The sequence below is a fragment of the Penicillium waksmanii genome, assembly GCF_028829765.1.
Source record: "Penicillium waksmanii strain IBT 27052 chromosome Unknown utg000002l:1.0-3326099.0:1.0-3328782.0, whole genome shotgun sequence".
NCBI lineage: Eukaryota > Fungi > Ascomycota > Eurotiomycetes > Eurotiales > Aspergillaceae > Penicillium > Penicillium waksmanii.
The window spans coordinates 930,051-952,596 of record NW_026643249.1 but is presented as its reverse complement, the minus strand read 5'-3'; the positions used below and the strand labels follow the sequence as shown (position 1 = coordinate 952,596).

General features: G+C 48.3%; 10 protein-coding genes across 10 annotated transcripts; 4 read left to right on the top strand and 6 right to left on the bottom strand.

Moving 5' to 3' along the window:
- Window positions 1-199: 199 nt before the first annotated feature.
- N7481_002031 (uncharacterized protein) lies at window positions 200-1,105 on the bottom strand (the record flags this gene model as incomplete). Its single annotated transcript, XM_057261250.1, has 1 exon — window positions 200-1,105. The coding sequence occupies one exon, from the start codon at window positions 1,103-1,105 to the stop codon at window positions 200-202; it is 906 nt and encodes a 301-aa protein (XP_057126182.1).
- A 277-nt stretch (window positions 1,106-1,382) lies between these two features.
- Window positions 1,383-2,126, top strand: N7481_002030 (PRP38 family protein; the record flags this gene model as incomplete). Its single annotated transcript, XM_057261249.1, has 1 exon — window positions 1,383-2,126. One exon carries the CDS (start codon window positions 1,383-1,385, stop codon window positions 2,124-2,126), a length of 744 nt encoding a protein of 247 aa, XP_057126181.1.
- Window positions 2,127-2,549: 423 nt separating this feature from the next.
- N7481_002029 (heme-dependent oxidative N-demethylase family protein) lies at window positions 2,550-4,154 on the bottom strand (the record flags this gene model as incomplete). Its single annotated transcript, XM_057261248.1, has 3 exons — window positions 2,550-3,030; window positions 3,092-3,557; window positions 3,626-4,154. The coding sequence occupies 3 exons, from the start codon at window positions 4,152-4,154 to the stop codon at window positions 2,550-2,552; spliced, it is 1,476 nt and encodes a 491-aa protein (XP_057126180.1).
- A 1,709-nt stretch (window positions 4,155-5,863) lies between these two features.
- On the top strand, window positions 5,864-6,982 carry N7481_002028 (uncharacterized protein; the record flags this gene model as incomplete). The annotated part of the gene is made up of 1 exon (XM_057261247.1): window positions 5,864-6,982. The coding sequence occupies one exon, from the start codon at window positions 5,864-5,866 to the stop codon at window positions 6,980-6,982; it is 1,119 nt and encodes a 372-aa protein (XP_057126179.1).
- A 143-nt stretch (window positions 6,983-7,125) lies between these two features.
- Window positions 7,126-8,905, bottom strand: N7481_002027 (sugar porter family MFS transporter; the record flags this gene model as incomplete). The annotated part of the gene is made up of 2 exons (XM_057261246.1): window positions 7,126-7,517; window positions 7,582-8,905. The coding sequence occupies 2 exons, from the start codon at window positions 8,903-8,905 to the stop codon at window positions 7,126-7,128; spliced, it is 1,716 nt and encodes a 571-aa protein (XP_057126178.1).
- Window positions 8,906-9,306: 401 nt separating this feature from the next.
- Window positions 9,307-9,492, bottom strand: N7481_002026 (uncharacterized protein; the record flags this gene model as incomplete). The annotated part of the gene is made up of 1 exon (XM_057261245.1): window positions 9,307-9,492. One exon carries the CDS (start codon window positions 9,490-9,492, stop codon window positions 9,307-9,309), a length of 186 nt encoding a protein of 61 aa, XP_057126177.1.
- Window positions 9,493-10,623: 1,131 nt separating this feature from the next.
- On the bottom strand, window positions 10,624-12,401 carry N7481_002025 (general substrate transporter; the record flags this gene model as incomplete). The annotated part of the gene is made up of 3 exons (XM_057261244.1): window positions 10,624-10,817; window positions 10,899-11,821; window positions 11,890-12,401. The coding sequence occupies 3 exons, from the start codon at window positions 12,399-12,401 to the stop codon at window positions 10,624-10,626; spliced, it is 1,629 nt and encodes a 542-aa protein (XP_057126176.1).
- A 645-nt stretch (window positions 12,402-13,046) lies between these two features.
- N7481_002024 (putative Melibiase subfamily) lies at window positions 13,047-14,954 on the top strand (the record flags this gene model as incomplete). The annotated part of the gene is made up of 1 exon (XM_057261243.1): window positions 13,047-14,954. One exon carries the CDS (start codon window positions 13,047-13,049, stop codon window positions 14,952-14,954), a length of 1,908 nt encoding a protein of 635 aa, XP_057126175.1.
- A 671-nt stretch (window positions 14,955-15,625) lies between these two features.
- On the top strand, window positions 15,626-16,451 carry N7481_002023 (alpha/beta hydrolase; the record flags this gene model as incomplete). The annotated part of the gene is made up of 2 exons (XM_057261242.1): window positions 15,626-16,048; window positions 16,119-16,451. 2 exons carry the CDS (start codon window positions 15,626-15,628, stop codon window positions 16,449-16,451), a joined length of 756 nt encoding a protein of 251 aa, XP_057126174.1.
- A 958-nt stretch (window positions 16,452-17,409) lies between these two features.
- N7481_002022 (Carbohydrate-binding WSC subgroup) lies at window positions 17,410-18,663 on the bottom strand (the record flags this gene model as incomplete). Its single annotated transcript, XM_057261241.1, has 4 exons — window positions 17,410-17,427; window positions 17,483-17,968; window positions 18,231-18,499; window positions 18,555-18,663. The coding sequence occupies 4 exons, from the start codon at window positions 18,661-18,663 to the stop codon at window positions 17,410-17,412; spliced, it is 882 nt and encodes a 293-aa protein (XP_057126173.1).
- Between the last annotated feature and the right edge of the window lie 3,883 nt (window positions 18,664-22,546).

Genomic DNA, 22,546 nt, shown 5'->3' with positions numbered 1-22,546 from the left:
GAAAACGTGAAGAAATCCGAAGATAATCTCATCTCATCTCATCTCATCATGATAATAGTCGTCATCAAAATCTAGCCCAGGGCAGACCTCGCTTTGTTGTGATCGCCATGAGCCAAAAAGGGGATTTCCTGCCCACTTAACATGACCGTCGCGGTCATTCTCAAAATATACATAGGCGGGCTGCTGAACCGGCTCGCCATTAGCTGATTCCGGTTTCACGCCCCAAGGTCCAGCCACGAGGCCCCCCAAATCCAGGAAGATGTATGTTAGGAATATGTGTCCGCGTTTCAACACTCCCACCGCCCAAGTTATTGACTGTTATCAGGTAGACTGGTGGGAGGTTGGTATCGCGATTCGCTCGAAGAGGCATGGGAATCCATGCTTCGTTGTTGAAGGACTCCGGCCTATTCTTATCATGTCGGCCAGGCAGTGTCCGTGAGAATAACACCTCATCAAGCCTTTCTGTATCGAGAATCATGCCAGGCGTCTGAACGTAAAGGACGCTGTCATATTGCATGAATTGTATTTGACCCAGGCGTAAGACCTTCGTGTTGGTTGCGGAGTATCCCGCAGAAGTAGCAGCAGTCATATCGATTGGTAGTAGCCAAATCCCATATTTGATACTGGCTGCACGGAGAATCGAAAGGGCCGCCGATGCAGACTTGCCCAACTGTTTCGCTGACATGCGGTCCCATTCTTGCGGATACATAAACAGACGATCTTGAACGCTGGTACCATTTGTCGCGAGCTGTTTAAAGAAAAGCACTGCGGAACAAATGTCTGACGGATCAGGCTCGGATAATAGCTGAAGATAGGCGAAATTGCCCCGCGATCCTGGATGGCGATCTCGACTAGCTCGTGGGATGTCTTGATCGTCGCCTAAACCTAGATCTGAATCCGATGAATCTCGCTTCTGGAATGTTGATCCCGGATATCCGTGTCTTGACTCAGAAGCTGGATCAGGTGGAGGGCGGATGGCATGCTGAATGCTTTTTACTGATTGTTGCTGCAGCACATATCCCGATAGAAATAGTAGTAATGTGAAGATACACACTACTCCCATCGACAGGATGGTGGATACCGTGGACGAACTGAGGAGAACCATTGTGCAAAGAGGTCCGACATGGACGATGAAAGAGGGATTGACAGGATTGGAATGTCAACCATGCATGGCTTGCCTCCTACTCATCGATGTCTCAGAGTCAGCCCCAGAGTCGCGCATGACATCAGTATTGTTTACGGGGTTCAGGGTCGGGTTGGCCGCGCGACTATCGATAAGAAAAGCCTTGGCGATGAGCGGTAGGAATTGGCAGTATACTTGATCGAATTTCCAGCTCCGTTGAACTGCCTCTCCCCACTCCAACCTTCCGGCCATTGCAGTCATGACTACTCATCGTGCTGACGCCAGCTCGTTTCTCGACAATCGCGGATACAGTGGTCCGTTGGTGAGAGGTGTCAACCCGATCACCCTTTTCGAGAAAGCTGTGCGCGACCGCATCACGGATTCTTATTATTGGAAAGAACAGTGCTTCGGATTGAACGCGGCTACGCTGTGCGATCGTGCAGTTGAGCTGTCATCTATTGGTGGTACATACGGTGTCTCCGAAAGACCTACGCCTTTCCTTTGCCTCGCCTTCAAGCTTCTACAGCTCAACCCCGATCGCAATGTCATCCTCGAATACCTAAATTTCTCCGACCCCGGCAGTGACGAGGAAGGCGAAGACAATGGCGTGGTTAAGGATCGTGGTGACTTCAAGTACCTCCGCGCTCTGGCAGCCTTTTACGTTCGCATCACATTCGACGCTGCAGAGGTTTACAAGACCTTAGAACCGCTCCTACTCGACTACCGGAAAATCAAGCGCAGGATACGAGACACGTTTGCCTTGACATATATGGATCAATTCGTCGACGATCTTCTCACTAAGGACCGTGTCTGTGGTACCAGCTTATGGAAGCTACCTCCACGACAGCAGCTAGAGGACCTGGATATGTTGGATGAGCGAGTCAGCCCGCTCGAGGGAGAATTGGAGGAGCTTGATCGGGATAGTGACGATGGGAAAAGTGACGAGGGGCATGAAAACAGTGACAGAGAATCTTCTGGAAAGGGAAACGAGGAAGACGACTGAACATCGAGCTCCTATTCTTGTCTTTTCACATAAACCCTAGGTGGATACTCCATGGGCCTCACAGAGACACTTACTCGACACCTGCATCCAGTGCAAGCCTGGCTGGTATTCTGACAAACTCGGAATCACGAATGCATCCATTCCTCTGTCTAGGGCTAAATAGGGGTATACCAATAGCGGCAAGGGACCCTGACGGAGAAGTGAAGTGCCCCAACTCCAAGCGGCTGGCCCACGATGGAGCTCAGGCGAGTATTGATTATTGCATCGCCGGCTTCACATCCATTATACTCCCCCGTCACGTCCAAACCCCCATCAAAGGGCTACATGGGTATGACCGTCGGTTAACGACTTGCTATAAGCATCAAAATCGTCATATCCGAGTATTCAGACTTGTTATCGAATTGAAAATACATCTCTATCATATCAAAATCCTTGCTGTCGATGCCACTTCTCTTTCCAGCCTTCGTACCACGGGCTATCATCCAGCGTGGCCACCTCCCAATCTTTGGGCGTAAGACCTTTCTCCTCCTGCTCCTTTGCCCACTCTTTCAACTTCGGTAAAATAACATGCTGGACATGCCATACACCCTTATACTCCATGAGGTTCTTCTTTCCCTCTGTCACGACCTTTGCTACCAGTGCAGGGACGCCAGGCTCATCGCGGAATTCTGTGATAGGACTGAACACTGCCTTGAAGTTGAAAACCACAGACGCAGAGAGTGGAAGACGACGGAGGGTCTGCCAGTCTACCCGCAGGTTGCAGTCATCGATTGTCAAATATGGGTCTTGAGCTTTCCGAAGCTCCTCGTGCGGATCGCCTGGGGGCATGTACAGTGGCTCCCCGACTTCGAGACCCCATGAGCCTCGTTGAATCGGCTTTTCTGTCGGCATTTTTGTGAAGAAACTAAGAAATTCCAGTCAGAATATCCCTCGTTCAGCCTCAGATTCGGAAGAAGGAAACTTACCGGTCCATTGAAAATTGCATCTTTTCCTTATAATCTGGGATCGGCGCATGAATTTGGTGCAACTGACGTCCGATTTTGGAGGCAACATTCCAACCAAGTGCCGAACAGATTATAGCCGCACGCAGAAAATAAAATCCTGTCTCGTCATCCCTCAGCATGAGTGCAAAATCCTCCGGGACATTGTCAAGAAGAATTTCAAGTGGTGGCTTGGCCCGAATATCTTGCTCAGTGTCGAGGATGCGATTCTTCAATATCCGCTTGTCCACTAGTGTGAAATACTGCGGGTATCTGGTACATATGTATTGCAGAACCATTTCCATGAGCTCTTTGCATGCAAGTTCGGAGCCAGGGAGGGCATCTAGAACGGCCTTTCCATTTTTGGCAAAAAGCTCTTTACGTTGAGTAATGCGGCTCTTGTACGTGCTCTCAAGCTCGATCCACCAATCCGTTTCTAGCTTTGTCAACGCTATCAATGAAAGTGATACAGTTAGTTCCGTTCATTGTTCATAGTTGACAAGGATACCGAAAACATACACATTGTTTGATGATAAGACCATCGGAAAGGGCGATATGGGCGGGGTAATGCCTTTTCGAGTTGATGTTCAGGATAGGGCTTGGGGAGTGGAACTCCACTGAGTGCTGTATAGTCTGGAAAATCTCCTAAAGCTTTCACGTCATCGACAGAAAAGCCAGTCGGTGTGTATAAGTTTCCTGGGCTTGTCCTAAAGTCGGCTGTCATGGGTAAGAGGTTCTGGCGCATTTCGGATTCATCAACTTCTTTCCAACGTATAACAGCCCCTTTCTGTTGGAGGAGCGCTTCTCTACGCGACGGTGGAAGGGCATGGTTATAGCTTGTTGGTGATGTGGTGCTATTGGCTTGCTTTCGGTCTGGAGATATGGATCGTGGAGGGGTTCTGGCTGTGGAATCTTTGCGGCCGCGTAGGGATATTTTGCTCAATAGGGATTTGTTGGATAACCGGCTGAGAATCAAGTAGACTGCGCTGGCAGCGATCAACACAAGCCCAATCCGCGAGGTGCTATCTAGGCTTTTGAGAAAATCCATGGCGAGTTACTTATTGCGCTTTAGGGCTGATAGGGAAAGCTGTATATCTTGATGTTTGGCATGGGCAGAAAAATAGCCAAATTATAACCTTGGAATGAATGGTCTTGAAGGCCGTAGTATGAGGATTTGATTCAAATATTATATCTCGAATGTTGGGAGAAAGGTCAATAAATAAACACTGTGCGCCCAGGCGACTTTAACAATGATAGCCTCTCCCATGCCCAGGTTAGTTTGTGTTACACTCCAGCAGGCTCGGATCATCAAAGCGGGGAAGCTAGAATCCAAAGATGATGACGGTATACGCAAGGAATACCGCTTCTGGTAGACCGTAGTGGCTTGACGACCATTTCCGCGTTTGGAGAGAAAATGCAGGCCTGAGCCTTAGATTGGCCTGGGCAGAAAATAATGTTTGAAATAGGATCATTTACTTTGATTTGGCGATTTACTCTTATCGAGGAATTCTTTGCAGGCCATGGTTCTTAGCTTATACTCTTGTCAAAAGGGCGAGATATGAGCTAGGCCCACACTCCTGCGCAGTCCCACTTGAGGACCCCCCTGCTTTCATGGTGTGCAACAATTACTCCATATCATGATTAAGGCAGTCGAATGAGGTTGATATTGGAATTCCACCGATAAGAGTAAAGATAAGAGACGCTGGACTACATATACAAAATAGGAAGACTAGCTTTGCCATACCCGAAATGGCAAAAAGTTCCAGCCGCTGACCGAAGGCAAACTTGAACCCGGATAATCATTTCTGCTATTGCCAATGGAATATAAAAAATCCTTCGTCAAGCATAGCAAGCTCTAGGAAAATATACCAAAAAGAGGCAATTGATAAAAAAAGGCTTTATTCTGTTAGTTGAGCTTAGAAGTTGGCACTTGATTATATTCGTCGGTTCAAAGCTAGATCTCATTATCTGATCTAAAAACACCCACGCAAACTTTCCAAATATCTGAGCTACTCTTTTATATAAGAGCGTCCTTAAGAAACCTGTTCCTTGATAGGGTTGGTCTTAGTGTGTTATGTCTGAGTCCTTCGTACCAAGATCATTGCAATGGATGATGTGTTGGGCGCAGCATTCTGAGGTTGAAAACAAGATCTGAAGGTTAGTTTCACATATTACGGTGAGCTTTTTGCTATTATAGGCTTTTGAAAAACAATTGATATTGTAACGAACTGGTGTTGTTACCATTCGTGGGTGCCTTACGCCTGCGGCACCCATCTAGGCATCCACGCCTACAGCTGTGTCTCTAGCCTTCCATCTTAGCTTCCTTCATATTCTCATCAAGCTACTACTTTTCTTGCCTGGTCCGCGACGTCGTATCCTGATCTCTGTGAGTATCTGAGCATCCTCACAGATATCGCCTTGATAATACTAGTAGATGCAAAGTTTTTATTTCCAGGACGGCGAATTTCTATTGAAATAATTTATAGATATGCTAAGCCGAAGAACTGCGGCTAGTTGTCAGAATCAATCCCATCATATCCATTGAGTTCAAACATCTCCGAGTCGCAAAGAAAACCAAGCCCTTTTCTCAAAACCTCCTTCTTCGCCCCCAAGTGTTTGACTAAGCGTAACGTGGGACTGCAAACATTCAAAGACTGCCCAGACTGCCCAGACTGCCCAGCTTTTTTGGTTTTGGTTGTCATCATTGCGGGGCGGGCGCTCGCCCGTTCCACTCACTACGAGGTGTTGGAGTTCAGAATGGAAATACATCTCGATTGTCCCAACAGAGGCTACCTTCCGGGCGCCCTCGTTCGAGGAGAGGTTGAAGTGGACCAGGGCACCGATGGAGAGCAGGGAATTCTCAACATTGCTTTCTCAGGGCGATCGATAATTGAGCTGAAAGCATGGAGTGTCGGGCCAGGGGACTACAGTAGAAACACCCAGTTCCTCATGATAGCGAAGACGACACTCTATGAAGGGTTTTCATGCTACACCGATATGCCAGCTGGAGGATATCCATTTCTATTTACTTTTCCTTCCAAGGCGCACAATGCCCTGGGACAGTCAATTTGGCCAGAATCGGCAAAATATGGAAGCCCTAAGAACTGGCATCATCATGCTGCCTTGGAATCACTTCCACCGTCCCTCTCATTTGCTGGTGGTTCAATCCTGTCTGCTACGATAGAATATCGCCTGGATGTCAAATGGGTTTCAAAGACGCGACAGGAGAGGAGATCATTTGTTCTCCCTTTCGACACATACCGGTCTGAGCCTTCACCTCATGTCACTTCTGTTACGACTACAGACAGCTTCTCTTTTCAGAATACATCTTCGCCACACGGAGAAGCTGACAGCTGCCCCTTGACGGTCAGTGATAGATTTCACTTGGCATTGAGATCCGAGGGCGTTGGTGCAAAAGTTGAATTCAATATTAAAACAACCATTGGAACAACTGTTGTCCAAGGCGAAGTTCCTTCTGTGGAATTGCGTCTATACCATTCGAACCAGAAAGCAAAGCTCGCAGACATGCCAGTGGTTCGACTACGGGTTTTTGCTGTCCACTTGGAAAGAATCACGGCGGCTCGAACTCCTCGTCGCGCAGCTTCACATACAAACACAGTCCATTTCAGTACGAACAAATCTCTGGACTTGGTTCTAGCAGAAAGAACCCGCGTGGATATCAGTGATGCTCTGGGCTTGGGAACCGACGATATTTCCTACGATCTTTACACTTTCAACCTTCGTCGAACACATAAAATAAAATTGTATTTCACTGTTGAATGTATGGGAAAGCGGTTCGAATTCCAGAAACAAACAGATTTGGCGATGCACTCTCCTTTCTATGAGCAAACTCCACCGTGTTTTACAGAGACTTAATCCAGAAACCCATTCCAAAGTCAAATAATTTGTCTGATTGTCCGATTCAAGCTCGAAAATTAATAGGATTGTTGAGAATTAACAAGAGCTACTACTGATACCATCATCCAACTATATGCCAGTCTGGTTCATAATTGAATAGTTTAAAGTTCGACCTGTTCCGCAGTGATCTCCTTCTCGGTCTTCAGATCTTCAAGGTTCTCTACACCAGCCAAGCCTAGTGTCTCGTTGATCCTCTGCATGCGAACACGATCGGCCTCAGCAATACTATCCATACCTTTACCAAAGAAGATGTCCAGCTCTTCAAGAGTCTTATCCTTGGTCTCCGGTGCAAATTTCCAGATAAACAGGCCACCCAACCCGCTGAAGACAGCAAAGAAAATGTAAGTACCATATTTCATAGTATCCAGCATGTCCTTAGTCGTCAATCCGATGACAAAGTTGAACATCCAGTTGGTGGATGCAACGATGGCCACACCACGGGAACGCTGGCTATTAGGGAAAATTTCCTGCGCCAAAACCCAAGCCACGGGACCTAAAGAAATGATGAAAACTGATTAGTGACGATTTCCAAAGGTTAGAATCATTATTCAACGTACCCCAAGAGTAAGCGAAATTCACGGCGAAGAGCCAGATAAAGGCGATTGCTACCCATCCCTGTGGCTTTGCAAGCCCTTCGTTTAGGTTCCATTTATCTTCAAACAGACCCTCGACAATGGCAACGACAATGTGACACAAGAACATGCCGGCGGCACCAACAATCAAAAATGTCTTGCGGCCAAACTTATCCAACCACAGCACAGAGGGCAAGGTGAAGATGATCTGCAAAATACCAGTCACACCAGTAGCCAGAAGGGTTGTCTTGGTAGAAGAAAAGCCAAAACTGCCGAAAATCTGGGGTGCGTAATACAAGACTGCATTGATACCAGTAAATTGTTGGAAAACCATGGTACAGCAACCGACCATGAGACGCTTGATCATATTGGGGGCAAACAATGCCTTCCAGGGAGCAAGGACCCCACCGGAGCCAATGGCTTCACGTTCGGTCTCCTCGTCAAACATAACAGCGGCCTTGATTTCGAGGAATTCAGCTCTAACAACTGGATCGGCGGCGGGTAACCGGCGGAGCTTTGAAAGCGAAGAAAGAGCTTCTTCATCTCGGTGCTTCATCATGAGCCAGCGAGGGGAGAATGGGAAAAAGAACATTCCAAAAAACAGAATCCAGGCAGGGATAATTTGCAATGCCAGTGGTAGTCGCCAAGAGATGGTCTTTTGGCCTAGGCAAGTGTGACCATGATTTTGGGCCGTATTGTAGGTGCCGTCGGCGAGGTAGGGGTTGGCGATTCCTTCGGGGTTGCAGGCAACACCGCCGATATACTGCATCCCATAGTCCAGCCAGAAGGCAATGGTAGTTCCGATAGTGATTGAAAGTTGCTGCAGAGAGACCAGAGATCCACGCAACTCGGGTGGGGCAATCTCGGCCTGGTATAGAGGAATAACCATGCTGAACATACCGATACCAACACCACCGATGATACGACCAGCAAAAAAGTAAGCTGGAGTCTGGGCACCAGCCTGTAGACCAGTTCCCAATGTGAAGATAACGACAGCCACCATCATAGCGTACTTTCGGGAGATTCGATCGGCGAGAACACCATTAATCAGAGCACCAGCCCATGCACCCAGCTCCAAGGCCGCCACTAACCAACCCTGAATTGTAGAGTTCTCAAAGTAGGGGAAGTGGTTTTTGAAGTTCTCCATCACAAGAATGGGTCCCATCACACCTTGATCGTATCCGTACATAGTGCAGCCCAGAGAGGCGAAAAGACAGGTAGCGAAGACATAGGGGTTCTTCAGCATACCGACAAGGCCATGAGGCTTCTCCGCATTGTTACGGCCAACCACCGATTGACTGACCGCCATCTTTGGAGAGAGACAGAGAGACAAGATAAATTAAATTGGTATGGAATAATATGTCGTCAAAACGAGCAAAAAGAGAATCCCTTGGGTGGGAGTTCAGCTATATTATATACCCATCTCCCCTTTGATCAAGTGCTCCAGGCTAAAGTTACCCACGGACTAGCTTCCCCATCACTGAGCCAATAGTACAAGCCAGTCAATGTGCGACGAGGGTTCTGAATCATGAAATTCTGTCTACTAGTTCCAAACGATAGCATGCTAGCGACGATGTGGGTTAGGCTCGGGGGAATACACAAGTCGGAAGGCCTATATCCCCAGCATAGAGCACAAATCTACATGATCTCGGGGACTAGAAGACGCCACCAAGCTTTTGGTGGCCGTAGAGAAGCACTGCTGGGTAACCCTTAGCGCTTGCTGGGCGCCCTTGCGCCGAGCCATGTAACCAGTAAGCCTCGTTTCCGCACGCCACAACCAAAGTATTTGATTTGATTAGCCATGTGCCCGAGAACTACCAGGATCATTCCGCAATCGCTTAGGCCCTTATGCTTGGGGACGCTGTAGTGCTGACGGGCACGCGGGCGTATGGACATGGTGCGGAGATTTGAATCAACGCACTAGTAATCCTTCGGGTTGACTTTTGGTTGATGCGAACTGGACTTGGCCAAGATCTAAAGACAAGAGGAATGAAGTGAGGATCATTGCCGAGCCGTGGTGCCAGTATGAAAACGAAGGAAAATTTCTAGACGCTCGAGGTGGATCCCAAAGCTTGGAAACCTAGGATCGTATTTCGGAGACGGACCTTGTTTTCTTTGCTCTCTAGCTTGGCGAGGGGGTGAAGACTCAAGAGTCGTTCAATTCATCTGCCATTTTCTGTCGGACTCGGGAGTCCATGCTAGATGGAGAATAGTGCCGGATATAGTAGTGTTCTGGAACGTACATCCACCCATCAAGAGGCGGACTAGCCCCAAGAGACTCCATGAATGAGGAGAATACGGCTTATTGTTTTATGCGCTTACCGTTTTTATCTTGTGTAACTGTGGTACCCCGGGTGAATATCGGCATTGGCAGTCGGTATCACCCATCTATTCGGCCCCCGAAGTGCGGAGGACGCGCGGCTAGTCCCTTTCCACCCACGGGGTCGAAGTCCGGAGATCGTTCTTTCAGTACTCCGTAGCACTTGACCTGTTCCAGATGACCGGTGAGGCGCATGCAAATGTTGGGGAGGCAAATCCGGGGTTGTTGACTGGCAATGATTTCTGTTTGGGGCCAAAATATTGAAAGCTAGTTTCATGCCAGCTAGCCGACCTCCTTCAAATGCCGGTGCTTCCGGTTTGAGGGGATGCAACCTGATCGACATTGTAACATCTCACATACAGGGGGCCTTAGTCTCTTGTTACGGCCAATCGAACATCTTATTCGCAGCCACCTAACCGATTGGGTCCTAGCTAAGACCAATCAAGCGGGTGATGCGTGACAGAAAGGGCAGACTAACCACCTTCTTACCTGGCCCCCAACTCGGGTCGTTTTTTTCCCCAGTCAGAAGAAAATCACACTCTTTGATTAAAAAGGCTCTTCGTTACTAATTAACTAGAGTAACTAACTAATGGTTTAGCAACCTTCCCAGATTTCGAACCCCCAATCGCTAATCACAATGGACACCGTCGCTCCATACCAGTTACTATATAGACTCATCCAAGCACGATTAGTACAAAATGGTCTAATTATGTCTCTTGGATACGGCTTTCTCCATTTTCATAAGCATCCATATGATACTTCTTGAATCGCCGAGTGGAGATTTTGGCCATAAACATAAGATCAAGCTCCTCGTAGGAACGATCTCTAGTTTCAGGCATACGGAAGAAAGCCCAAACGACAGTCATCGAGGCAAAGGCAAACCAGAAAAATCCAGTTTTTCCTATTCAGTATATTAGCTAATTGATAACAAGAAAAATTGAAACAAGTTTTGGGCCTGAAAAGAAATCGAATGGCTTCAAACCTTTCCAGTTCCAGGCCAGAGGATTCATCATGTAAGGCTGGATCACATTGGCGAGAATCTGTGCCACGTAGTAGCCATTGCGAGCCAGAACAATTGTCTTGGAGCGTAAACGAGTAGATGAAACCTCAGCTGGTATAATCCAGCCGATTGGCCCAACAGTGAGAGAAAATGTCAAGAGCCAAATAAGGCAAAGTGCTGACTGGACCCACTTGACATTTGGATTGGAAGTATTAACTGCGAGAACTCCAATGATAAAAAGCCATAGCGCCATGCATGACATACCCGATAGGTAAAGGATACGACGACCAATACGGCGCATAAGGAACCATGAAGTGATTGTTCCTAAGAATGCAATTGAAGTGCCACCGAGATTTAGCTTATAGCTTTCTTCAGAGCTGAGGCCGGCTTGTTGGAAGAAATAGGTAGCTGAGTAGGCAAACTGAGCTCCGCAGGTGATTTGGCCCAGGAATGTGATAACCGCAATCTCTGTACGACGCAGGTCAACACCTTTGAAGCAATCCCAGTACGATGTTCCCTGTGAAGCACCACGCTCGAGATCATTCGTGTGGATCATGAGAGCAACCAGAGATTTGGAATGGACTTTCTCATGCTCTGCCATGAGCCGAACTACACTCTTCTCAGCCATTTCATATTTACCCTTGCGTACAAGATGCCACGGGGATTCAGGCATCAAGAAGGCTGCAATTCCAAGGATAGGAATCCACATCCATTGAAGTGCAAAGCTTATGCGCCATGCCCAATCATCTTGTTGTTTGATAAAGCTCTGAAGCACGCCAGCAGCTATAAACTGCCCAGTTGCAAAGCACAGATTAGTATAGGCTGTGAGATACGACCTAAGGCGCAGAGGGCAGAGCTCCGAGGCATACGCAGGGCCAATTGTTGCAAAGATGCCCCAGGGAACACTAAATTAGATTTGGATTAGCATTTACTGTGCATAGAATTTAGCTTCCTCCTGTTCTAAAGTACGAACCCGCAGAGGATCTGACCAGCCGTTTGAAGCCCAACCGACATTCCGAAAAATGAAATGAAGACAAATGAAGCCATAAGAAGAACACCAAGGGCAAATGCGGGCTTGAAGCCGAAGCGTTGAATAATAAAGCCATTTGCAAGGGCGCCTACAATTGCACCAGCCTGAGATCCACTGCTCATAGCACTTTGCCATCTAGCGGGAATTTGGTATGTGTCAGTGGCTGGGTCGACTGCACCAAACCGACGAGCATAAGATGGGTATGCATATAGAGAATTGATGAGAGCAGTGTCGTACCCCTCCATAATTATGGAGAGTGAAATGATCAATGACCAGCAAACAGCCCACGGATAGGCTTTCAGAGCCGATCGGACGTTCAGAGAATGTTCGTGGGAATTGGCGGAACGAGCATCTTCAAGCGTAGCCTCCCACTGTCCACGGGTTCCAAGCAAATCGTCGGTAATCTTGATAGTAGGTTTGTTATCCGATTCTAGAGTCTTCTCACCCTTCGTCATGCCAGAACGTATTCCCTCCATTGAGTATTTTTGTTTCTTTTGCTGGATTTATCGCTTGGAAGTGTCGCAGCGGGGATAGAGACTGACAGGGCGTGGTATCGAGGTGTTAATACCTTAATCGTACAGCTCAGGATCCATCACCTGTCTTTCGAGGGTTCGGGTAAATTTGAAGCTTGTCACAGCCAGTTGGGATTTCTTTGTCAAAATCAAGAACCGGCCTCCCTTGGCATAACTGGAATGGAATGCTGGTCACATCTCCTCCAATCCGAGTCAGAGCTCTTTGTCTCCCCAAGAATTCTCGAGCCCCTTCATAATTCAAAACTATTGGTTCGGCCGAGATAATCTGTGTTACGATCTCTTAGCTCTAGTTTAGTTCTTCGAAGATGAACTGGGAAAGCTCGGAGGATCACTGCTGTACCCCGCTACCCCAGACGCCAATCCCCGGATAATCTCAGCCTTGCCTTCGATTCCATAAAATCCCTGCAATTCTGAGATCCCATGACCGGTTAAAATTATTTTCGAGGAAGAGGAGACGAGGGGTATAATTTTCTCTACTGCATCGAGACACCCCGCTTCGTGCCCTCGCCTGCAACTTGATCTTACTATACGATCGGATTATACGGTTTCGAATTCTATTCAGATATAATGGACCCGCCTTACACTATTAAGTGGCACACAGATGCCCTCAACATCGATTTTGTCGTCAATGAAGAGGGCGTCATTTGTCTGAGCCGCGTCCTTTCCCCTGGCACCGTACCAAAAAAATCAGCCTCGGCCTTTTTTGAATCCGCAGAGCTACCTCTGATTAGCGTCAAGCTAGCTGGCGAGGGCCAAACAAAAGATATCAAAACTGCAAAAGCTTCAGTTGGGAATTATCTCTCTATAAGGCTCAAGTACAACTGTCATGACATCCGCAAAGATGGACAGACCGAGATATTTGAAGCCAGATTCAGCGACGAAGCCACCGAAATCCAAGTGACCGCCCGACTTTACATATATGGCTGTATACCAGTTATCAGATCCGAAACGACCGTCACCAATATGTCAGAAAGCGCTAATGTCATGCTCACTGGTCTTTCATCCTTCGTTATTGGGGGCATGACAAATGCTTCGGCACAGGGGTTTGACGAATACAAACTCATGTACGCTACCAACAGTTGGTTTCGAGAAGCGCAATGGCAAGAGTATAGTCCTTCAGAACTCGGCATTGATAACAATGGCATCTGTGAGCTTCAGGAGGGTCACACCGGCTCCCAGGCTACCTTTAGTCTGAGTGCCCGCGGCTCTTATTCTACCGGATCTCACCTTCCGTTGGGTATTCTCAATGCTAAAGATCAAACCGATACCTGGCTTTGGCAGATAGAATCAAATGGATCCTGGCGGTGGGAGATTGGTGACTACAAAGACAATATATACCTCGCTGCTGGTGGCCCAACGGGTGCGCACCACGCCTGGAAAAAGCTGTTGTGTCCTGGGAAAAGCTTTACTTCGGTACCTACTGCCTGCTGTCGGGTTATTGGTGATGTTGAGGCTGCTTTCGCTGCTCTCACAGACTACAGGCGGCATATCCAGCGGTCACATGATGATATGGAGAAGGTTCCCATAATTTTCAATGACTATATGAACTGTCTCATGGGAGACCCAGACGAGCAGAAGATCGAAGCGCTTCTTAACCCTGTTGCCTATCTGGGTGCGGAGTACTTTGTAATTGATGCTGGTTGGTACGCTGACGATAGCGACTGGTGGGATGACGTTGGCTTGTGGGAGCCCTCGAAAAAACGATTCCCGTCAGGCTTTAGGAAACTCTTGGATACAATCCGAGAAAAAGGCCTCATTCCCGGACTTTGGCTCGAGCCTGAGGTAGTGGGTGTACGCAGTGTTGTTGGCAATCGTCTCCCCAAAGAGGCATTTTACCAAGAAGATGGCCATCGTATAATTGAAAAGGGCCGTTTCCAACTTGACTACCGCCATCCTGAAGTGCGAACCTGGATGGATACAATCATACATAATCTTGTCGTGAAATATGGTGTTGGATTCTTCAAGTTTGACTATAACATCCAGGTGATGCAGGGAACCGATGTAGATGGTCCCTCTGCCGCCGGGGCTGCACAACTCGAGCATCAGCGAGCTTACCTTGCTTGGGTACGCTCCCAGCTTGACAAGTACCCCAATCTCGTCATCGAAACCTGTTCCAGTGGGGCACAACGTCTCGACTACGCCATGCTAGCCGTGCATTCCATTCAATCGACCAGTGATCAGCAAGATCCGGCACTATATGCTGCTATCGCAGCAGCAATGCCAACTGCAGTTGCCCCAGAGCAGAGCGGAACTTGGGCTTACCCTCAGCCAGAATGGAGCGATGAGACGAACTCACTGACTGTGGTCAACAGTCTCCTTGGCCGTGTTTATCTCAGCGGTCGCGTGGGCAAGATGAGCTCAAAGCAGCTGAGTCTAATCAAAGAGGGTATGGTTGTCTACAAGATGATACGCGATGATGTTAAAACAGCACATGCTACTTGGCCTCTTGGGTTCCCAAAATGGAGCAGCGACTAGGTATCTTTGGGCCTTGTTGCAAAGGACAAGAAAACCGTCTATGTTGCTATTTGGCGTCGAGCAGGGCCTACGACGAAGGATGTTTTTATCAATGCAGTGCAGGGCTGGCCAGAAAGCAAGCTAGAGCTACTCTATCCAGCTCGCTTGGAAACCCAGGCCACTTGGGATTTTGTGACGGGTATACTGGGTATAGGAGTCCCTGAGACGGTTTGCGCTCGCCTCTTTAAGATCCAGCAAGTATAGAGAATAATGATATCTCGGCGAGGCATCTCGGTCAGCATCTCGGAATGCAGACAATGGCTAAATGGCTATGAAGGAACGCCAAGTGCTTACACGGAAGATTGCCAATAAGGTTCATAGCCAGTATTTAGCTGCTGAGAACATTTCCGATGAACCAGCTCTTTTTTGAATCACATTTCTAGTATTCAAAACATTCCTCCGCCCAAATCCCCGCCCCTAAGATAGCGTCGAAAGCCACAAACTGTGTTGAGTTACTCGTTTAGGCAAGCACCGCGAAAGCCGATGATTTTAGGCCCCCAAAATAAGCTTGCAATCCTTCATCGGCTTGAAACCCAACCCCGCCATTGCACCGGAGATTTAAATAAACACAATACTCTTCGAATCTAACTGCTTCTATTTGAATAAAGATCGTTCCGAATACAGTTAGCATCATGGTATCCCAAAAACCCGTCATCTTTATCGTCCCAGGCGCCTTTCACCGACCAATCCACTACCGAAAAATTATCGATCTTCTCCGGGTCGAAGGTTACGAGGTAATATCCATCGACCTGATCGTTTGCGGGGAGGAAGTCGATCCCGAAACGTCATTTTTCGATGACGGTGCCGCGGTTCGAAAGATATTGATCCCTTTCCTAGATGAGGGACGGAAAGCTCTCGTCGTTTCGCACAGTTATGGGTCTTTGCCCACCTCAGTGATTGTGGAGGGTCTAACCTTGGCCGAGCGCGCGGAACAAGGCTTGCAGGGTGGTATCGTTGGCGTCATCAATTTAGCGGGGTTTGTGTTCCCTGTCCCTGGCAAGAATATTCTGGGAAACGAAGACGAGATTCCGAATCCGCCTTATCAGGTTATCAAGGTAAGAGAGATGCGGAGGTTGTTCATTAGAGTGAAACACAGCAAGCATTACCAATTGCTGACATGCGTAGGATGGCGTTGCCCATCTCCAAGAAAGTGCGAAGCCACTTTTCTTCTCCGGGCTCGATCCCAAGGAGGCCGATGCTGAATGGGACGCTTTGTTCAAAAAGCAGTCAGTGAAGGCTTTTAGAACCTACCCTCGATATGTTGAGTCTGAATTTCGATGCTCGAAAACGTATGTTCTCTGCGAAAAGGACCAAGCGGTGCCTCCAGCCTGGCAAGAGCAGATGGCTCGTTTGGGTGGTTTTGATATTGTTAGAGTGGACTCGGGACATTGTCCTCAGTTTTCTAAACCAAGGGAAGTGTTGGCTGTAATTAAAAGGGTTGCAGCGACATCCAGCTAGTGGAATGGGAATTTCTAGATTCGGCGGTTGGCCTTTCCCGGAGCCGAGGTCTGTCAAGTTCACTACTGAGTAGCACTGCGTCACTATCGACGAGATCGCGAGCCTCACATTACGTGCCATGTCGATCTCAAGTTTCGCCAAACACATTAGTATCTCCACCTTGAAGTTCGTGCCTGAAAAAATTGTCTCGTATAAGTAGGCATTATTGGTCGAGCTAAACCCAACGCCAAGCATCCTAGATCTACAGATCTACCAGGTGAGATCCGACCTGACGATCAATGGTCCAATTTAATGTCTCCACGGTGGAATTACTAGTAGTGTTGATCATGAGCACAACATGTCTAACGACCGGTTGATATTCAATTCCTTGCAGCAAGCTCATAGAGAAGCTTAGACACCTGAATTAAGATAAAAGCAGAATTTGGCTGAATGGTACAAAAGGGTTTGAGACACTTCACAATTAGAGGAAACGAGATCAAGGAAGCTGAGGTATGACGCAGGTTGGCGACTGGAGGTAGAAAGGATATATATGTACTCGGGGCAAAAAGAAAATCACACGAGCTGGCGCCGGCAGCCGGTATGTATGCAAAAAATAATGTATGTTGCTCATGAAATCATCTCGACAGCGAACCATCGGTATCCTGATAACCCTTTTTTTAATGGTTTTTCTGGTTCTTTCTTCCGAAGATCCTTCGTGTACTCTTCTTGCTCGGATATGTGGGCTTTTTGCAGGTAGATGGCGTTGTCGGGACCCGGCCCTTCGAAGTTCTTCCGTCTCGAGTGGCACAGACGTTCTCCATTGTCACCGTAATAGAATGGGAAGGAAATAATTCAAAGTGACAGTTGGGTATCATAACGGAGCTGTTTGCGGGAAATTTAAACAGAATTAATGGAGATCGATATGTCTTGAGGGGAGCGAACGTTTGGAGGATTAACCAGGGGTTGAATCGAGCCGGTATTAATCGGGGTTAGCGAGCTGGAGAAATATGTTAGATATCGTTTCATCAAAGAGACAATCAGTTATCACTTACACGCAGGACAGGGCGGGAGTAGTCCTCGTTATCTTGCAGGGATACGCTGCTATCTCGGGAAGCGTGACCCTGGTAGACATTCTTCATACGGTTGTCGGTGTAGGTATTTTGGCGACCGAGACCGTTTCCTGCGCCATCGCTACCCTGGGGGAAAACACCCCTGACGAAGCTGGATCCTTGACTGGTTCGGTTGTCCGCCATGTCCGCGTTGCTAGGAATAGGGCTAGCCGAGCGAGCGCGCTTCCGATAGAAGAAGATCAAGAATATCAGGCCACCAAGCAAGGCCAGTCCTCCCAAGACACCGATGACAATGCCTGCAATCGAGCCGCCGCTGAGGCCAGATTTTTCGTCGCTAGCCTGTGTATTGGATGTATCCGCGCCGGCGGTGGAGCTTGACCCAGCAACTGTGATGGTCTTGATTTGGCCACCTGATGTTGTCTCCTTGACGATGTTGCCCGTAGTGCTGGTGGAGGAAGTTGAGCTGGTCTGTGATCACAAGTCAGTAAATCAAACGTAAAGGCATCGTTATGGGTATCCGGTTGATACAGTGGTAGTATTTTGAGAGGATTTGGTGGTTGTCGATGTACCGCTAGTGGTTCCCTGTCCCAACAAAGAATAAGAGAGCTGTTTCCGTGAAAAGAGCACAGGACCCAGGAAATGAACCAGACAGAGAACCAAGAAGGGCATTTCGACTTGACGGGCAGGCGAGTGGGCTTTTCTGCAAGAACCAAGGGGAAGGGGCACTTACCGAGGTGGTGGTAGTTCCACCAGAACCACCTTCAGTGCTGGTGGGTTTTTTGCTTCCGACGCTCACGTAGGCGAAGACACCATCCGCAGCACTGCCACAGCTGTCATCGGGATATCCAGGACAGCTAGTGTCACACTTGCTCGTGGCCTTTTGCGAAGATGACGAGGGCACAATGTTTGTACACCAACACTTCTTGCCTTGAAGGACACCGAGAGCATAGCTAGCACAAGTCGTCTTACAGGCTCCATTGGATTGGTAGGTATCGGCGACTATGCATCAGTCAGTATAGAGCCCTCTTTCGTCTCTGACATTCATATAGCCTACCTGCGTCGTAGTCGGATCCAGTATTGTCGGTGGCACAGTAGGCGAGATCAGCTAACACGAATGGCTCTGCCAGCAGGGCGAAAGCCGAGGCTAAATGCCAGAGCTTCATGGCGGTTGTGGTTGTCTGGTAACAGGTGCCCACGGGTCCTAGGTGTTTCCTTTTGTCGATTCGATAGAAATTCGATGTTCCGGTATTCTCTTTGTTTTTTGTTTTTGTTTTTTGTTTTTCCCTTGCCGAATTTTTTATTTTCCACTTCTCAATTCCACCCAACCTGTCTAGTCGAAGGTTGTCGACTCGCAAAAGGGGGATAGGATCGAAAACTCGAAATGGGCAGTGTGTGCCGACCGATGGGAAGGGTGTCGATCACCCATACAACGTACGGGGTGGTCAGGGAACGGGAGGAAATCGAGGCCTGCCTGTCTGCCTGTCTTCCTACTGGTGCCCAAGCGATAATGGTGGGTTAAAAACCAGCGAACATCATCTCTCTCCGAGCGGCGAAGGAGGAGTGATTATTGGAGATGAAGATGGGAAGGAGAGGAGAAAGGGCGGGAGTCACGGGCCCGACCTCCCAGCACTGGCAACTCTCCCAGAGTCCACCGAGAGTCCACACAGCACCAAATGCCAATGCCAATGCCAGTGCCAACGTTGCGCACATCCCGGCAATGCCGCTAGCTGAGTGGATACTTTTTTACTTGCGCACGTCCTGGTATTACTGGGAAATCATTACGAGTACTTGTACGGACTACAGGAAGTACGGAGTGCGAGTACGGACCGGTACGAGTATACAACATCACCTTCTTCCATCGATTCTTTCAGAGTCGAGAGTCGAGTCTAGTTGACTGTCATTTCATTCTCCACTTGTCCCGACTGGATCTGTTCCACTGCCACGGTTGAACTACATTACTCGTATCTCGGCGACTTGTGATTGTTGATTCCCGTCAGAGTAAACCAAATACCAATTTTGGCCAACTGGCTCCACCGCCCGGCATTACATTGGCCCATCCTTGGCTGAGAGGAATCCTTAGGGCATTCCACCCTTCATACTTTGCTATTCTGAGCTCTTTTCTTTGGTGATGGTATGGTTGTGGTTGTGGTTGTGGTTATGGCCATGGCCATGTATCTTGGCTTATTTCCAGTATTTCCTAGTCACACTGACAGAAAGTGTTAGGTTTAACTGCCGTGCAACCTTTCCAATCTGGTTAGTAAAAGGAGAGGGGGGAAGAGGAAGCCTACGTAATTGAGTGGGGAGGTTGTTGTCTCAGAAGCTGCGCCAAAGCCACTTCCCTCCCCGCCACATCACATTCAAGACACCTTCAGAAAGCTGAGCTGAGCTGAGCTGACCTCTCGGTACTCCGTACTACGGTTATGGACTATGTCATATCATATATGATATTCACACACTCTCAACGATGTTGTTCCTGTGCTGCTCGGAGTTAAGCCTGCCATCAACCCTGTCCCTTCAAGCCACCCGAGCCAGCACAGGGGGGGGGGAAAAGTACCAGGTGGAAAAGTACTTCCGCTGCGTCATCGATTGGCTTCGGTCGACTCATATCCTAGTCAATTTCTGATTGCACTAAATCAAGGCATAAACATAAACACCAGGCCGATACATCCCCTCCCCGACGTTAGCGAGTCTGTACTCGTACTACTAGTAGTCCATTGGGGGGAAAGCCTATCCGAATGTGACGGCAGTGCAGTGTAGGTGCCGCGGCCCCATTGCCCCATTGACCGAGTTTATTCTGGTGTTTTATGTACTCCGTACGAGTATCTCTTCAACTTGTCCAAGCTCCGAGTCGCCACCACACCCTTTCTTTTAAAGAGATATACACTCCGTCCGCCGTCCGCCGTCCACTAGTGTGCTAGTCCCGTAGCCGAGGAAACCTTCCTTCTCTGGTATTGTGTGCATCCTCGATAGCTTATCCATCCTCGAGTTGTCTGCTATCTGATATCAGACCAGCCAATCCAGTACGGAGTACTGCTCAAAACACAACCAAAGATCATGCAGCGATCGGCCTTCTGACGGCGAATCCCAGCGGGCACCGAGTGGATGCGACCCACCACCGTAAATTGCGTAAATTAGCCAGGTCGCAGAATGGTTTTACCATAATATGACCAATTCTTACTCGTGTACGGAGTACTCCGTATGCACCTTACAACCTCTGTAATGGAGGGTGGGTAGCGATCGATCGATCCTGACCAGGCACATGTCAGACTGCTGCACCATCGTGGTTCGCAAACCAAAGCATCCTTGACCAGCCCTGATCATCTTCTCTGAGCTCATCGCACATTTCTCTTCCTTATCATTCGTTCTTCTCAGACTGGGATTTCGAAACTTCCCGGGGCATATTCATCGTACTCCACGGAGGACGGAGGGCAGCGACGCCCAGCCAATCTGAAATCTGAAATCTGACCTGCTTGGCTAACAACCCCAACAACTTGAACTGTCTCTTTTTCCACTCACCTCCGTACATAACATTCTGTACATAAATCTCAGAAATTACTTCCCACTCCTTCTGGGCCTCTCCTCCCCACCTTCTCACGCCATGATTAATATCCTTGAGACACCCACCCACAGCGATCCCGGGTGGCGGCTGCCAGGGGTATGTGTAATCCTAGCTGGGTCGCACCAGGGGAAGTCGTCCCAGAGTGCATTTCATAGCAGCAGAATGGATCCTCATCTGCAATTCATGGAGCCCAGATGCCCGATGATCGCCCGTCAGATCCTTCGCGTCTCAGACCGTCCCAGACCGTTGGGGTCCGGCCGATGGAATGGATCTCGACCTGACTCGACCTGACTGGACCTGGCTGGACCTGACTGGATCCGAGTCTGGCCCAGAATGATGCGTCCACCTACCAAGTACATATCTGCCAGGTACGAGTACAATATACATGCCCAGGTGTACATGCCTCTTTGGTAACCAGATGGCAGCGCGGCGTCCCGCTGGCTTGCAATTCTAGACCTTACTGGAATCATCCTGTGGTCCTGATTCGCGATTGCGGTAATACCCACCGTGTGGCGTCTTTTTCTTCTTCCTTTTCTTCCTTCCTTGCTTTTCCAAGAATATCCTGCTAGTAACCCCCCTCGGCAGTTGCGCAACGGTACATATGTACATATGTGTGTACGGGGTATCTTACGGAGTGGTTACTCCGTAGATGAAACCGGAGCTAAATGATTTCCCCTTAACTTTATGAGGCTCATTGCTAGATTCAGGAGTATGCTTAATTGCGGGCTTGGGCGACACGTCAAACGGCGTGTGCTAGTACGATGACAACCCGGCTCCCCTTCGCCTATGCCTACAGCTGCGCCTTCTAAGGGGTAAATTTTGTGCTTGCTACCGCGTTACTCATTTTTTCATATGTTAACGAGTCAATGTCTCGGAATTAATGAGCAACCACGGATGAGACATCCCGAGTTGCTATTTGTAGAACGCACATTCTATATATGGCTTTTCCTTGCTTGTGATGATATGGATACTATAAGTTGGTTTTCTACATGCTCAGCCATACATAGACACGGTATGCTGGCTAGGCTAGAATTATCGGTCAAGTATATGTATTTCGTCGTGATATTGTGTATCCTACCAATTCCATGGGCTCAAATGAGCAAATCTCACAGCATATGACAAATAAATTGAATTCGACTAGAATACTCCGTACAATGATTCTCGATGAATGGCTTTGATGCATCGTGATTCTAGTTTAACAATAAAGCTAGGCGATGAGGTAGAACATGAGGCTGAACGCTGATCGCTCTACCACCAGCAACAACCGAATTTCCAATGCAATCCGAGTCCACCACTTTGATGCCAGCGATCTATTGGCAAAAAATTGGGGTTTATTGTGGGGGGGTTAGAAGATCAATGTCTTATCCACTGCCAGGTGGCAGAGAAGTCCCATGTCTCACTTGTGCAGATTTCAATGGACTTTTACCTTTTACTAGTATATTACAGGGCCAAAGATTAGACAAAGAACCCACTGCAAGCCAATTTTA